The sequence below is a fragment of the Coregonus lavaretus genome (genome assembly GCF_964263955.1).
Source record: "Coregonus lavaretus genome assembly, chromosome: 15".
NCBI classification, from domain to species: Eukaryota; Metazoa; Chordata; class Actinopteri; order Salmoniformes; family Salmonidae; genus Coregonus; species Coregonus lavaretus.
In genome coordinates this window covers 49,254,231-49,267,759 of record NC_140002.1, presented here as the reverse complement: position 1 = coordinate 49,267,759, position 13,529 = coordinate 49,254,231, and the positions used below count along the sequence as shown (strand labels likewise).

At 41.4% G+C, this 13,529-nt stretch overlaps 1 protein-coding gene across 2 annotated transcripts in view; it reads right to left on the bottom strand.

The window, feature by feature from the left end:
• alcama (activated leukocyte cell adhesion molecule a) overlaps positions 1-13,529 on the bottom strand; it is a 76,238-nt gene that overhangs the window by 12,790 nt on the left and 49,919 nt on the right. For both annotated transcript variants that reach the window (XM_084178227.1, XM_084178228.1), the window contains exons 3-7: positions 13,113-13,332; positions 12,259-12,323; positions 7,363-7,450; positions 5,948-6,118; positions 98-222 (exon numbers count right to left, since the gene is read on the bottom strand). In XM_084178227.1, the coding sequence (XP_084034353.1) occupies positions 98-222; positions 5,948-6,118; positions 7,363-7,450; positions 12,259-12,323; positions 13,113-13,332 (669 nt within the window). The remainder of the gene's footprint in view (positions 1-97; positions 223-5,947; positions 6,119-7,362; positions 7,451-12,258; positions 12,324-13,112; positions 13,333-13,529) is intronic.

The window sequence follows — 13,529 nt, the reverse complement described above, 5'->3', positions numbered from 1 at the left end:
GCTTGACCCCAAACAATTCAATTGAACCCAGAGATCCTCTATATAAATATTGGTATCTCAATCCTTGATCCCCCAGACATTACAGAGGGAAACCTGCCTTGATGCTGAAGTTGAAGCTGGTTGGAGGAGGGTTGCCGTCCGCCTTGCACTTCAACGTCACGTTGTCGCCCTCTCTGATGGGAGCCTTCGCCAGCACCTGGAGGCTCAACTTCTCTGTTGGATCTAAAAGACAGATGGAGAGAGGGATAAAGGGAGTGGAGAGTCCAGAGAGAGAAAGAGAGAGATAGACAGAGTAAGGATAGAGAGACAGAGAAAGAGAGAGGGAAAGAGAAAGAGAGATCAAGTGCCGAGAGAGAGAAAGAGAGAGGACAGCGTCATCTGAAAAGGCCCCCAGGGGGCCTCGAGTCATTTGCGATGGCGGGCAGACTGTCAGTCTGGCGTTGGTCACTGGATGGGGTGGCGAAGCGGGTCGTATTGAATCTGCACCCTGAGGCGCAGCTCACATCTGCTTTCCGCTCTCAGTGCCCAGAGTGCAATGCTCCAGAAAGACTGAATTATCGGCGTAGTGTCTTACAGGACACTGTAAATAAGCAAACTGCCGCAACAGTGCATTCCCGAAGAGTTGCGTTTCAAATTCCATACATCAAAAATAGTTACTGATGGTCTTATGTGACCCTGGATCACATGCAATAAATATCAAACATGTACAGTCCAAATACTGTACGAGTGAGAACACACATACCGTAATAGAAGATAGTTTGCACCGACACATACACACTGCTTAACTTACACCCAAATGATCCATCAACCCCTCAAACTAACCTCATGAAGGAGATTCCCACGGGCTCAAGGTATAACTGAAGAGCTTTAATAACCTTCTAAAACTACATACAGCAAGTACAGCTGTTCTATCCAAGTTAACAAAAACACACTCCCATTTCGTCGGAAGTGAAAACTAAAATGAGAATTTCTTATGTCCAGATAGACAGTCCCCATACTAGAAAAAAAATCATTTCAATAGTTTTAACCCTTTACACTCCTGGGCATTGGCCTATATGGATAAGGCTAAATTGAAATGTTTCTTACAGAAGAAATATGAAATGCATAAGCATGGTAGCAATTGAAAGGGAAAGGTTTGGAGATTATGGAAAAATTATTAGACCAAATTTGAGGACAACAGTTCACCTGATACAAGATTGAATCCAAACATTACACTGTTGATTGTATGTGCATTTTACATTTACTGTACTTTTCGCACACATTTTTTTATTTTATTCTTAAAACATTTCTAGTCTGTCTATCTATAGGTATACAGGGTGTGTTGTGACGTATTATGCTCGACCCACTCAGTTTTTCACCACAAAACACCAGAAAATGGCCAAAAAGAGTAGAACCAGCTCACCTGCTTTTGCACTATGATTTTACTATTAGATGTTCAATGTTTCTTTTGAAATAAATATTTAAGAAGGAATAGTTTCACCATATTAAAACAATAGTTAAGTTCACGTAATGGGTTGACCTTAAAATGAGGGACAGACGTACATGAATCACTAATAAATAATTATCTTGAGAACTAACTATGTCAAAGCAATGAAATAACTAGGGCTTTACAATGATGGTGATAACATGGAGTATTTTGGGGGGTTAGTGGTACAAAATCTTCCTAGAAGTCACAGAGGATTTACGGAGGTACATTTCAAAATGCAGAATTTTGGCACTTTAGCAAATCTTTATTCATATTGAAAATCTGATTTATTGAAATGTCCATGTGGTCTATATTAAAGGGCACATCACTTCATATAACAGGATTTTAAAATTCAATATTGGTGCATAATTTGTACTTAACATATCAAAGGGACGCAAAGGCACTCATTTCATGGAACAACCCAGTACACGTTAAGTTCTGCCCGTCGGACGTTTGTAGCAAGGCTCATAATATGACAAATAAACACACTTGACGAGAGCATGCACATGAAAGACATGGGGTCACTACATGACTGATAATGTATCATGTTTGTAGTCATTTTTTTAGTCATTTAAGTGCATGTTAGTGCTTTTGGTACGGCGGCAGCATATTAAAAGACTTGGAGGTGTGGCTTGTTGGGCATCCCATGAGACGGATTGTCCCGCCAATTAATGTGTAATGTTGTGTTCTGAGGTTAAAGTTCAAGGTTGTACACTGACAGTTCTGCAGTGTTAATGAGACTGACATAAGTGCATGAGATATTGTACTAAAGTTTCATTGTTAAGAAAGTGTCAATTTCTTACAGTATGATTTGGCCAATTTTTTTATAATGGCCATACATTAAAATAAACAAATATGTCTTATAAATACATGTGAAAATATATTCTTTAACGCATTTCAGAATTAATCTTTGAAATAAATTAAATACATTTTCGGATGCATTTAACATATACTGTAATATACATTTTAAATACATTCATTCATGTATTAAATTGTTTTTAAAAAACATACATTATTTGGCCAATTTTAAATATTTCACATGTAACCTAAAAACGTTTCTCTAAAAATATATACAGTGGGGAAAATAAGTATTTAGTCAGCCACCAATTGTGCAAGTTCCCCCACTTAAAAAGATGAGAGAGGCCTGTAATTTTCATCATAGGTACACGTCAACTATGACAGACAAAATGAGAAAAAATAATTCAGAAAATCACATTGTAGGATTTTTTATGAATTTATTTGCAAATTATGGTGGAAAATAAGTATTTGGTCAATAACAAAAGTTTCTCAATACTTTGTTATATACCCTTTGTTGGCAATGACACAGGTCAAACGTTTTCTGTAAGTCTTCACAAGGTTTTCACACACTGTTGCTGGTATTTTGGCCCATTCCTCCATGCAGATCTCCTCTAGAGCAGTGATGTTTTGGGGCTGTCGCTGGGCAACACGGACTTTCAACTCCCTCCAAAGATTTTCTATGGGGTTGAGATCTGGAGACTGGCTAGGCCACTCCAGGACCTTGAAATGCTTCTTACGAAGCCACTCCTACGTTGCCCGGGCGGTGTGTTTGGGATCATTGTCATGCTGAAAGACCCAGCCACGTTTCATCTTCAATGCCCTTGCTGATGGAAGGAGGTTTTCACTCAAAATCTCACGATACATGGTCCCATTCATTCTTTCCTTTACACGGATCAGTCGTCCTGGTCCATTTGCAGAAAAACAGCCCCAAAGCATGATGTTTCCACCCCAATGCTTCACAGTAGGTATGGTGTTCTTTGGATGCAACTCAGCATTCTTTGTCCTCCAAACACGACGAGTTGAGTTTTTACCAAAAAGTTATATTTTGGTTTCATATGACATTCTCCCAATCCTCTTCTGGATCATCCAAATGCACTCGAGCAAACTTCAGACGGGCCTGGACATGTACTGGCTTAAGCAGGGGGACACGTCTGGCACTGCAGGATTTTAGTCCCTGGCGGCGTAGTGTGTTACTAATGGTAGGCTTTGTTACTTTGGTCCCAGCTCTCTGCAGGTCATTCACTAGGTCCCCCTGTGTGGTTCGGGATTTTTGCTCACCGTTCTTGTGATCATTTTGACCCCACGGGGTGAGATCTTGCGTGGAGCCCCAGATCGTGGGAGATTATCAGTGGTCTTGTATGTCTTCCATTTCCTAATAATTGCTCCCACAGTTGATTTCTTCAAACCAAGCTGCTTACCTATTGCAGATTCAGTCTTCCCAGCCTGGTGCAGGTCTACAATTTTGTTTCTGGTGTCCTTTGACAGCTCTTTGGTCTTGGCCATAGTGGAGTTTGGAGTGTGACTGTTTGAGGTTGTGGACAGGTGTCTTTTATACTGATAACAAGTTCAAACAGGTGCCATTAATACAGGTAACGAGTGGAGGACAGAGGAGCCTCTTAAAGAAGAAGTTACAGGTCTGTGAGAGCCAGAAATCTTGCTTGTTTGTCGGTGACCAAATACTTATTTTCCACCATAATTTGCAAATAAATTCATTAAAAATCCTACAATGTGATTTTCTGGATTTTTTTCCCTTAATTTGTCTGTCATAGTTGACGTGTACCTATGATGAAAATTACAGGCCTCTCTCATCTTTTTAAGTGGGAGAACTTGCACAATTGGTGGCTGACTAAATACTTTTTTTCCCCACTGTACACTACCAGTCAAAAGTTTGGACACACCTACTCATTCAAGAGTTTTCTTTATTTTTACTATTTTCTACATTGTAGAATAATAGTGAAGACATCAACACTATGAATTAACACGTATGCAATAATGTAGTAACCAAAAAAAGTGTTAAACAAATCCAAATATATTTTATATTTGAGATTCTTCAAATAGCCACCATTTGCCTTAATGACAGCTTTGCACACTCTTGGCATTCTCTCAACTAGCTTCACCTGGAATGCTTTTCCAACAGTCTTGAAGGAGTCCCCACATATGCTGAGCACTTGTTGGCTGCTTTTCCTTCACTCTGCCATCCAACTCATCCCAAACCATCTCAATTGGGTTGAGGTTGGGGGATTGTGGAGGCCAGGTCTTCTGATGCAGCACTACATCACTCTCCTTCTTGGTCAAATAGCCCTTACACAGCCTGGAGGTGTGTTGGGTCATTGTCCTGTTGAAAAACAAATGATAGTCCCACTAAGCCCAAACCAGATGGGATGGCATATCGCTGCAGAATGCTGTGGTAGCCATGCTGGGTAAGTGTGCCTTGAATTCTAAATACATCACAGACAGTGTCACCAGCAAAGCACCCCCACACCATAACACCTCCTCCTCCATGCTTTACGGTGGGAACTACACATACATAGATCATCCGTTCACCCACACCGCATCTCATGAAGACATCTCATGGGACCAAAAATCTCCAATTTGGACTCCAGACCAAAGGACACATTTCCACCAGTCGAATGTCCATTGCTTGTGTTTCTTGACCCAAGCAGGTCTCTTCTTCTTATTGGTGTCCTTTAGTAGTGGTTTCTTTGCAGCAATTCGACCATGAAGGCCTGATTCACACAGTCCCCTCTGAACAGTTGATGTTTAGATGTGTCTGTTACTTGAACTCTGTGAAGCATTTATTTGGGCTACAATTTCTGAGGCTGGTAACTCTTCTGAACTTATCCTCTGCAGCAGAGGTAACTCTGGGTCTTCCATTCCTGTGGCGGTCCTCATGAGAGCCAGTTTCATCATAGCGCTTGATGGTTTTTGCGACTGCACTTGAAGAAACTTTCAAAGTTCTTGAAATGTTCCGTATTGACGGACCTTCATGTCTTAAAGTAATGATGGACTGTCGTTTCTCTTTGCTTATTTGAGCTGTTCTTGCCATGATATGGACTTGGTCTTTTACCAAATAGGGCTTTCTTCTGTATACCCCCCCCCTACCTTGTCACAACACAACTGATTGGCTCAAACGCATTAAGAAGGAAATAAATTCCACAAATTAACTTTTAAGAAGGCACACCTGTTAATTGAAATGCATTCCAGGTGACTACCTCATGAAGCTGGTTGAGAGAATGCCAAGAGTGGTCAAAGCTGACATCAAGGCAAAGGGTGGCTATTTTGAAGAATCTCAAATATAAAATATATTTATTTTGATTTGTTTAACAATTGTTTGGTTACTACAGGATTCCATATGTGTTATGTCATAGTTCTGATGTCTTTACTATTATTCTGTAAAAAAAATAGTAAAAATAAAGAAAAACCCTTGAATGAGTAGGTGTGTCCAAACTTTTGACTGGTACTTTATATTTTTTCTCCCGTATGGGTCTTTTCCCATTATACTCAATTTTCTTCAATTTTGTGCCTACTGGACACGTCCCAGGGCTGTAGGTTTGATTAAAGCATGGGCTGAATATCCTAACTAAGACAGACTATATTAATACATGATTATCAATCATTCTGTGACAGATTTATGTACATGTACTGCAGGTCAAAGACCTCCAGGGGGCGGTGCGGTCCACTCACAGTGAATGGTGAAGATCTCGGGAGCGGACATCTGTGTTTCCAGGCTGTGTTTGGCGGTGCAGGTGAATTTGGCTTCCATGTCGCTTTTCACCGCTGTGTACTGCAGACCAGACGTGGTAGTGGACAGGCCCGTCGACGGATCCACCTTCACACTGGGCGTAATGATGATGGCTGTGAGTGCAAACAAACAGAGCAAACAAATAAGAGGATGAGTCACTGGTAGTAAGAATTGCCACGGTCAGAAGAGTTGACAGATTAATCAAATGACAGTCTGAAGGTGAAGTGTAACAAGATGGGATAGCCTGAATCTAGACTGAGATTTATGACTCTGTCAGTAAATGTGATGAATATTTTATCCTATTATTTTTTATGTACAGTGCCTTCGGAAAAGTATTCAGACCCCTTGACTTTTTCCACCTCATTTCAACAAGGAGAATTGGGTAATATTTGGTTGATACGTTGATCAATGAGACTACAACCTATTTTCACCCACTCAAAAATACAGTTAAAAGTGTGTTGAATTTCTGAAGTGTTATCACTATGCTTTCAACCATCTAAAAGCATAACCAAATTCCAATGGAAAATCAATGTCAGATTTTTTGTTTATTTATTTTATGTAACCTTTATTTAACTAGGCAAGTCAGTTAAGAACAAATTCTTATTTACAATGAAGGCCTACACCGGCCAAACCCTCCCCTAACCCGGATGACACTGGGCCATTTGTGCGCCACCCTATGGGACTCCCCAATCACAGCCGGTTGTGATACAGCCCGGGATCGAACCCGGGTCTGTAGTGACGCCTCTACAATGTTAGATATTTTGTTTATTTATACAAAAACGTAATGTGTCATCACTGTGCTTAATTTACTAGCACAACCAATTTAGATTATTTAAGTACATGTGCAATTGGGTAATTCCATTTGAGATTCTGCACAGATTATTATAGCAATTGTGAAGATCTCCACAGACCTGCGACATTTGCATGCTATCTTGAACATATGATTACATAAGACATTTATTGTTACAGTAACCTCCAAATGTGGCCAGGGATGTGTTACTAATTTTAAAGTTGAATAAATACTGTTACATTAGTTTGTAAAACAGCCTTAACTTTAGTCTATTTACTGTATTACAAAAGTAGCCAGTGGCCAATTTCAAAGATTTTACTGAGTTACAATTCATATAAGGAAATCAGTCAACTGAAATAAATTCATTAGGTCCTAATCTAAGGATTTCACATGACTGGGAATACAGATATGAAAACAAAGATTCAAAGTGGATTTTTTCACATAAATCTTGCAAAAGGTGTCACAAGTAGGAAGTTGTTGAAATGAAAACAACGATTCAAAGATTGTTGTCTGACTGTTGTGTAACTGTTTGTGCGGCTGTTGGTGGGACAAGATGTGATGACATACTCTTTCCATCAGCCACCAGCAGCTTGCCATTTTTGGACCACACGATTTCGGCGGCGGGGTTTGCATCTGCGGCCATACACACGCCTAGCTGAAAGACACAAAAAACAACATAACAAATCAAACCAAAAGCAGCTACATTAAGAACTGGTCCCCTGGACACAGATTAAGCTGTTTTATTGTAGATTCTCCGTTTTTTAATCGAGGACAAGGCTAAATTTGTGTCCGTGTAACCAGCCCGAAGAGACTAAAGTGAAAGTGTACAGTTTATTTATGGGTGCACTGAGAGTTCATTGCTGAATCTCTTTTCCTGGAGCCCAGTGGTTACTGTATACGTGTCAGAGTAAACAGTATTCAGGGTCATGACTAGAGAAACAGAGAGAACAAAGGAACCGCATTTAGTGTCCTTTAAATACTTGTTCCATGTGTCATTTCATATAACACAGTTTCTACCGCACTGATAAAAGATGAGTCATAGTTTCAGACACCCAGATTCTTTCCACGTTATATGGTTGTTATATCATGTTGATGTAGTTCCTGAGACTGCTCAACACTTCTCCAGGCAATATGAAGAGTCTATAATCTGCACATACTTGAGTAGAACCTGTGTATCTGCCCATTGAGATGACTTTGGACCATTTCCTGGTAATCTACCACGGTAGGAATGTGGATTATGACTTTATGCATTTATACAGTGAGTATAATGACTATGAGGTTAAAGTGCAGACTGTCAGCTTTAATTTGAGGGTACTTTCATCCATATCAGGTGAACCATTTATAAATTACAGCTCTTTTAGAGTATTGGAACAAATTCACTTACATGTATAGTAAAAAGTGAAGTATTTGATCCCATATTGATAGCACGCATCAAGCTTGTGACTCTAAACATTTGTTGGATGCCTTCGCTGTTTGTTTAGGTTGTGTTTCAGATTATTTGTGCCCAATAGAATTGAATAGTAAATAATGTATTGTGCCATTTTGGAGTCACTTTAATTGTAAATAAGAATATGTTTCTAAACACTTCCACATTAATGTGGATGCTACCATGATTACGGATAATCCTGAATGAATCGTGAATAATGATGAGTGAGAAAGTTACAGACGCACAAATATCATACCCCCAAGACATGCTAACCTCTCACGATTACAATAACAGGGGTGATTGGCATTTTGTACTTATGATATATTAACTTTTTACTACACATATAAGTGGTCCCCTAAAATGGGGGGACTATGTGTAAAAGGTGCTGTAATTTCTAAACGGTTCACCAGATATGGATGACAAAAACTTCAAATTAAAGCTGACAGTCTGCACTTGAACCTCATAGTCATTGCATAATTTCAAATCCAAAATGCCGGAGTACAGCCAAAACAAAAACAAATTGTCACTGTCCCAATACTTCTGGAGCACACTATATGTCTATAATAACAATCCTTTTCTTTATTATCACAACGTAAGGCTGTGATTACCTTTTTGATCAACACCCCTACTATTACATTTCAATTTGTAAGAAAGTGGAATGTCAGACTGCTCTAAGGACATATCATGGCAGGGGGATAGAGAGCTCAAAGTGGGTTGAGGAGTATTTGCAGGCTGTGTGAGCCACCGGCAGTGTAGGTATGTCGGATGGTGCATGGGTTCGGGCGTGTGGGGTGGCATGAGAAAGCGAACCCTCCGCCAGAGGAGCGAGGCAAAAGGATGGAAGCGGGGGGCCCACTGGGCGGGCCGCCTGCATCAGATAATGGACAAGGCCCTCCAAAAGAATCCCGCTACAATACATCATGCCACACTCCTACAGTGCTGCCCGGTACAGGGGCTAGTCTTCCCATGGGTGCCCTTAAGTGGTTCACTTTTCTCTCACGGTGGAACTTTTTAGATCCTTCACGGTTAGACAGGAGCTAGCTGTACCTGGCAGAGCTGCTGGTCACAGCGTCATTAATGTGACTGTCTGTCCTAAAGAAACCCACACTCACACAAACCCGACCATAACAAAAAACAGACATTATACAGGGCAGTGGGGATCTCGATCTTCTGTGCCACGCGGATACCATTTTTAGACAGCAATAAGTCGAGGCTGTGATCCCTCACTTGGCAGTCATCTTTTGATGACACACACTTGGTGACACTGTATATCAAGTCTGAAACTGGAATGTTTTGGCTTTGAAGGGACTGCTCTCAAAGTAAGCTGTCTGAGAAGGCGCTGCATTCCGTATGTGTGTGCATGTGTGTGTGTGTGCGCGAGTGAGTGAGTGAGTGAGTGAGTGAGTGAGTGAGAGTGAGAGTGAGAGAGAGAGAGAGAGAGAGAAAGATAGTGTGAAAGAGAGTGAAAGAGAGAGAGCGTGAGAGAGAGCGTGAGAGAGAGAGCGAGAGCGAGAGCGAGAGCGAGAGCGAGAGCGAGAGCGAGAGAGAGAGAGAGATAGTGTGAAAGAGAGTGAAAGAGAGAGAGCGTGAGAGAGAGAGAGAGAGTGAGACAGAGACCGTGAGAGAGAGCCCTTTGAACATGACATACCTCAGTGGGCGTTCTCTCAAAACAGAGTCCATATTATTATCAGTCATACTAACTAGGCACTAGAATTTCATTCCATTCTTCTGGCACCCAAGTTTCTCAGACAAAAGGACAACCTCTTTTATACAGTTGTTGCGAAGTACAGTACCTATTTCCACATCATTCAAAGCTTCCACATTCCAAGAATTTGCCAGAGGTCATATGTTTACTCTAACTTCTGTAATTAGATTGGTGTATGAACCACGCATGCCTCACCTCATTCCTTTCACGAGGTATCATTGCAGACGTCCTTCTCGCTCTCCCTCTCTCTCACACACAGAGACCAAAACTTCCTCAAGCTCTTCAATAATGTTTCAATTGTTAGGCGAGAATAGTCATAAAAAAGGTGACTCTAGATCCATATTAAATGTACATTGCATTCTGGTGGACTGACTCCAACAGTTTCCATCTACACTGAACAAAAATAAACGCAACTTGCAACAGTTTCAATGACTTTACTGAGTTACAGTTCATACAAGAAAATCGGTCAATTAAAATATTTTGGAAAAACTCCCAATTTGGATTTCGGGCCCACCACAGCACAGAGACAGCCTTAGTTAACCTGGTAAATGATCTTAGCGCCAACACAGATGCCAAACAGCTCTCTGTCCTTGTACTCTTGGATTTAAGTGCTGCATTCGACACTGTTGACCATGATGTCCTTCTGGACAGACTAGAGAGGTAGGTTGGCCTCTCCGGTCCAGTTCTACATTGGTTTAGGACCTATTTAACCGGTCAAGAGTTTTTTGTCACCCTTGGTGAACATAACTCAAAGAAAATACATTTCACATGTGGTGTTCCACAAGGTTCGATTTTGTTACAGTGAAACTCATCCATGCTTTTATTACAAGCAGGCTTGACTACTGTAATGCGCTCCTGTCTGGTCTACTCAAGAAAGCCATTGGTCAACTGCAAAACATACAGAATACTGCAGCAAGGGTACTGACCAAGACCAGATGGAGAGCACACATTACACCGATTTTAAGGTCTCTGCACTGGCTTCCTCTGAGTTTTAGAACACATTTTAAGATTCTTCTATTGTTTTTTTTAAAATCAATTCACGATTGTGCACCCCAATACATATCTAATACATGTCAGACATGCTTTTAAGTTATGTACCCAGTAGGTCCCTCATGTACTCTGGCACTGGCATTTTAACTATCCCAAAGCCTAGGATCAAGAAGCATCGAGGCAGCCTTTAGTTCATATTCTTTTGTTTTTTTTATCCTCTTATGTTTGTTGTGTAGTAAATATAACATTTTTATTTTCATTGTTTTTTTCCTGTGAAGCACACTGTGTTGCATTCCATGTCTGAAATGTGCTATATAAATAAAGCTTGATTTGATGGGCCTCAGGATCTCGTCACGGTAGCTCATTTCATTCAAATTGCCATTGATAAAATGCAATTGTGTTTGTTGTCCGTAGCTTATGCCTGCCCATACCATAACCCCACAATGGGGCACTCTGTTCACAACGTTGACATCAGCAAACCACTCGCCCACACGACACCATACACGCTGTCTGCCATCTGCCCGGTACAGTTGAAACCGGGATTAATCCGTCAAGAACACACTTCTCCAGCGTGCCAGTGGCCATTGAAGGTGAGGATTTGCCTACTGAAGTCGGTTAGGACGCTGAACTGCAGTCAGATCAAGACCCTGGTGAGGACGACAAGCATGCAGATGAGCTTCCTTGAGAAGGTTTCTGACAGTTTGTGCAGAAATTATTCGGTTGTGCAAACCCACGGTTTCATCAGCTGTCCAGGTGGCTCGTCTCAGACTATCCCGCAGGTGAAGAAGCTGGATGTGGAGGTCGCTGGGCTGGTGTGGTTACACGTGGTCTGCGCTTGTGAAGCCGGTTGGACGTACTGCCAAATTCAATAAAATGACGTAGGAGGCAGCTTATAATAGAGAAATAAACATTCAATTATCTGGTAACAGCTCTGGTGGACATTCCTGCAGTCAGCATGCCAATTGCACGCTCCCTCAAAACTTGAGACATCTGTGGCATTGTGTTGTGTAACAAAACTGCACCTTTTAGAGAGCCCTTTTATTGTCCCCAGCACAAGGTGCACCTGTGTAATGATCATACTGTTTAATCAGCTTCTTGAAATGGATGGATTATCTTGGCAAAGGAGAAATGCTCACTAACAGGGATGTAAGCAAATTTGTGCACAACATTTTAGGGAAATAAGCTTTTTGTGCGTATGGAACATTTCGGGGATCTTTTATTTCAGCTCATGAAACATGAGACCAACACTTTACATGTTGCGTTTATATTTTTGTTCAGTATTTATAGTTGGTGAGTTGAGGCAGAAGTCCACTATGTTCTGTGTTAAATGTGTTCTACTCACCGATGTCAGTTTGCCGTTCTCCAGCTCTTTGGCTTTGTCTTTTATCTGTGGTAGCAACGGCTTCTCTGCAAAGACAAACAACAAACCCCATGAATAATGTAAATGCTATACTCAAAATGCTCAAATTTAACCAGTAATACTACTACATAGTCTAATGAGAGGATGACGTAGACTTATGGTTGGTTGACAATATGGCGGCATGACAACAAGTTGCATAGAATTAGTGCTATTGGCAATAAATCCATCTGTACATTCATCCTGCCTCCAGGGTGGTGTCTGACATACCCCATGAAACCAGGCCTGAAGGTTACTTTGAAAGAGGTCATGTCCGCAACTCTGTTATGCTCCTCTGTGATTCAATGAGACCCACACATAAGACAATGTTTCGATCAGGATCATGAATTTGCTTTTTCTGCCCAGTACCTGACAATTGAAATGTTTGTTCAATTTCTGCTGAAGGTCTTCTTCCCATCCCAACGCTGATGAGCTATAGGTTATCCCAGGGGCGGAAGTGACCACCCAGGGGAGAACAAGTTTGTTATAGCAGTGAAGTGAAACCTTTTCCCTGTGTGTCTCCATCCAAAAGTTTGTAACTTTTCTAGACTTTGTCATCCAGTGCCTAGGAAGGCATGTTTTTACATTAAGTGTCATCACAGCTTCCACTTTAGGTCTGAGATTAAATGTTGATTTCAATCCACCCACTATTTTTCATTTTGATCTTTTCAAAGGCTTCTCAAGCTCGCCACGAGCACTCTGACAACAAGGGGAAGCTTTGAGATAGATCTTGTTGCTACCATTCCATTTTCTTAAGTTCTGTACAGAATGAACATAACCCAGATGTAGCTACTACTTACTGTGGACCAAGACGTCGACGGGGTGCTCGTCCAGGTTGGAGCCGTACACAACCATGCAGGTGAAGGTCCTCTGGTCCACCAGGGAACCCCCCTGGATCATGAGGCTGGAGTTGGCCGCGATGCTCACTCGGTCCTTGTAGCCATCCATGGCCTTGATCTGGGCCTCCTCCTTGTGCGCCTGCTTGACCAGGAGGTCTCCGGAAGTGTGGTCGTCCATCTCCTGATTTGAGCAAAGCCACAGGGGACAGTCACGTTAAGTTTCACGGTCAGACTTCAGTAATTCATCAGACACTTTAATCTTGAGCCAGATTTGTACAGACTTGTACACGAGTCAGTGCATTAATAAAATAAGATGGAACAGCTTTTGAAGGGGCAGAGCTGGCACTTCCACAACATAATCAGAAAGGGGTCTGTTGA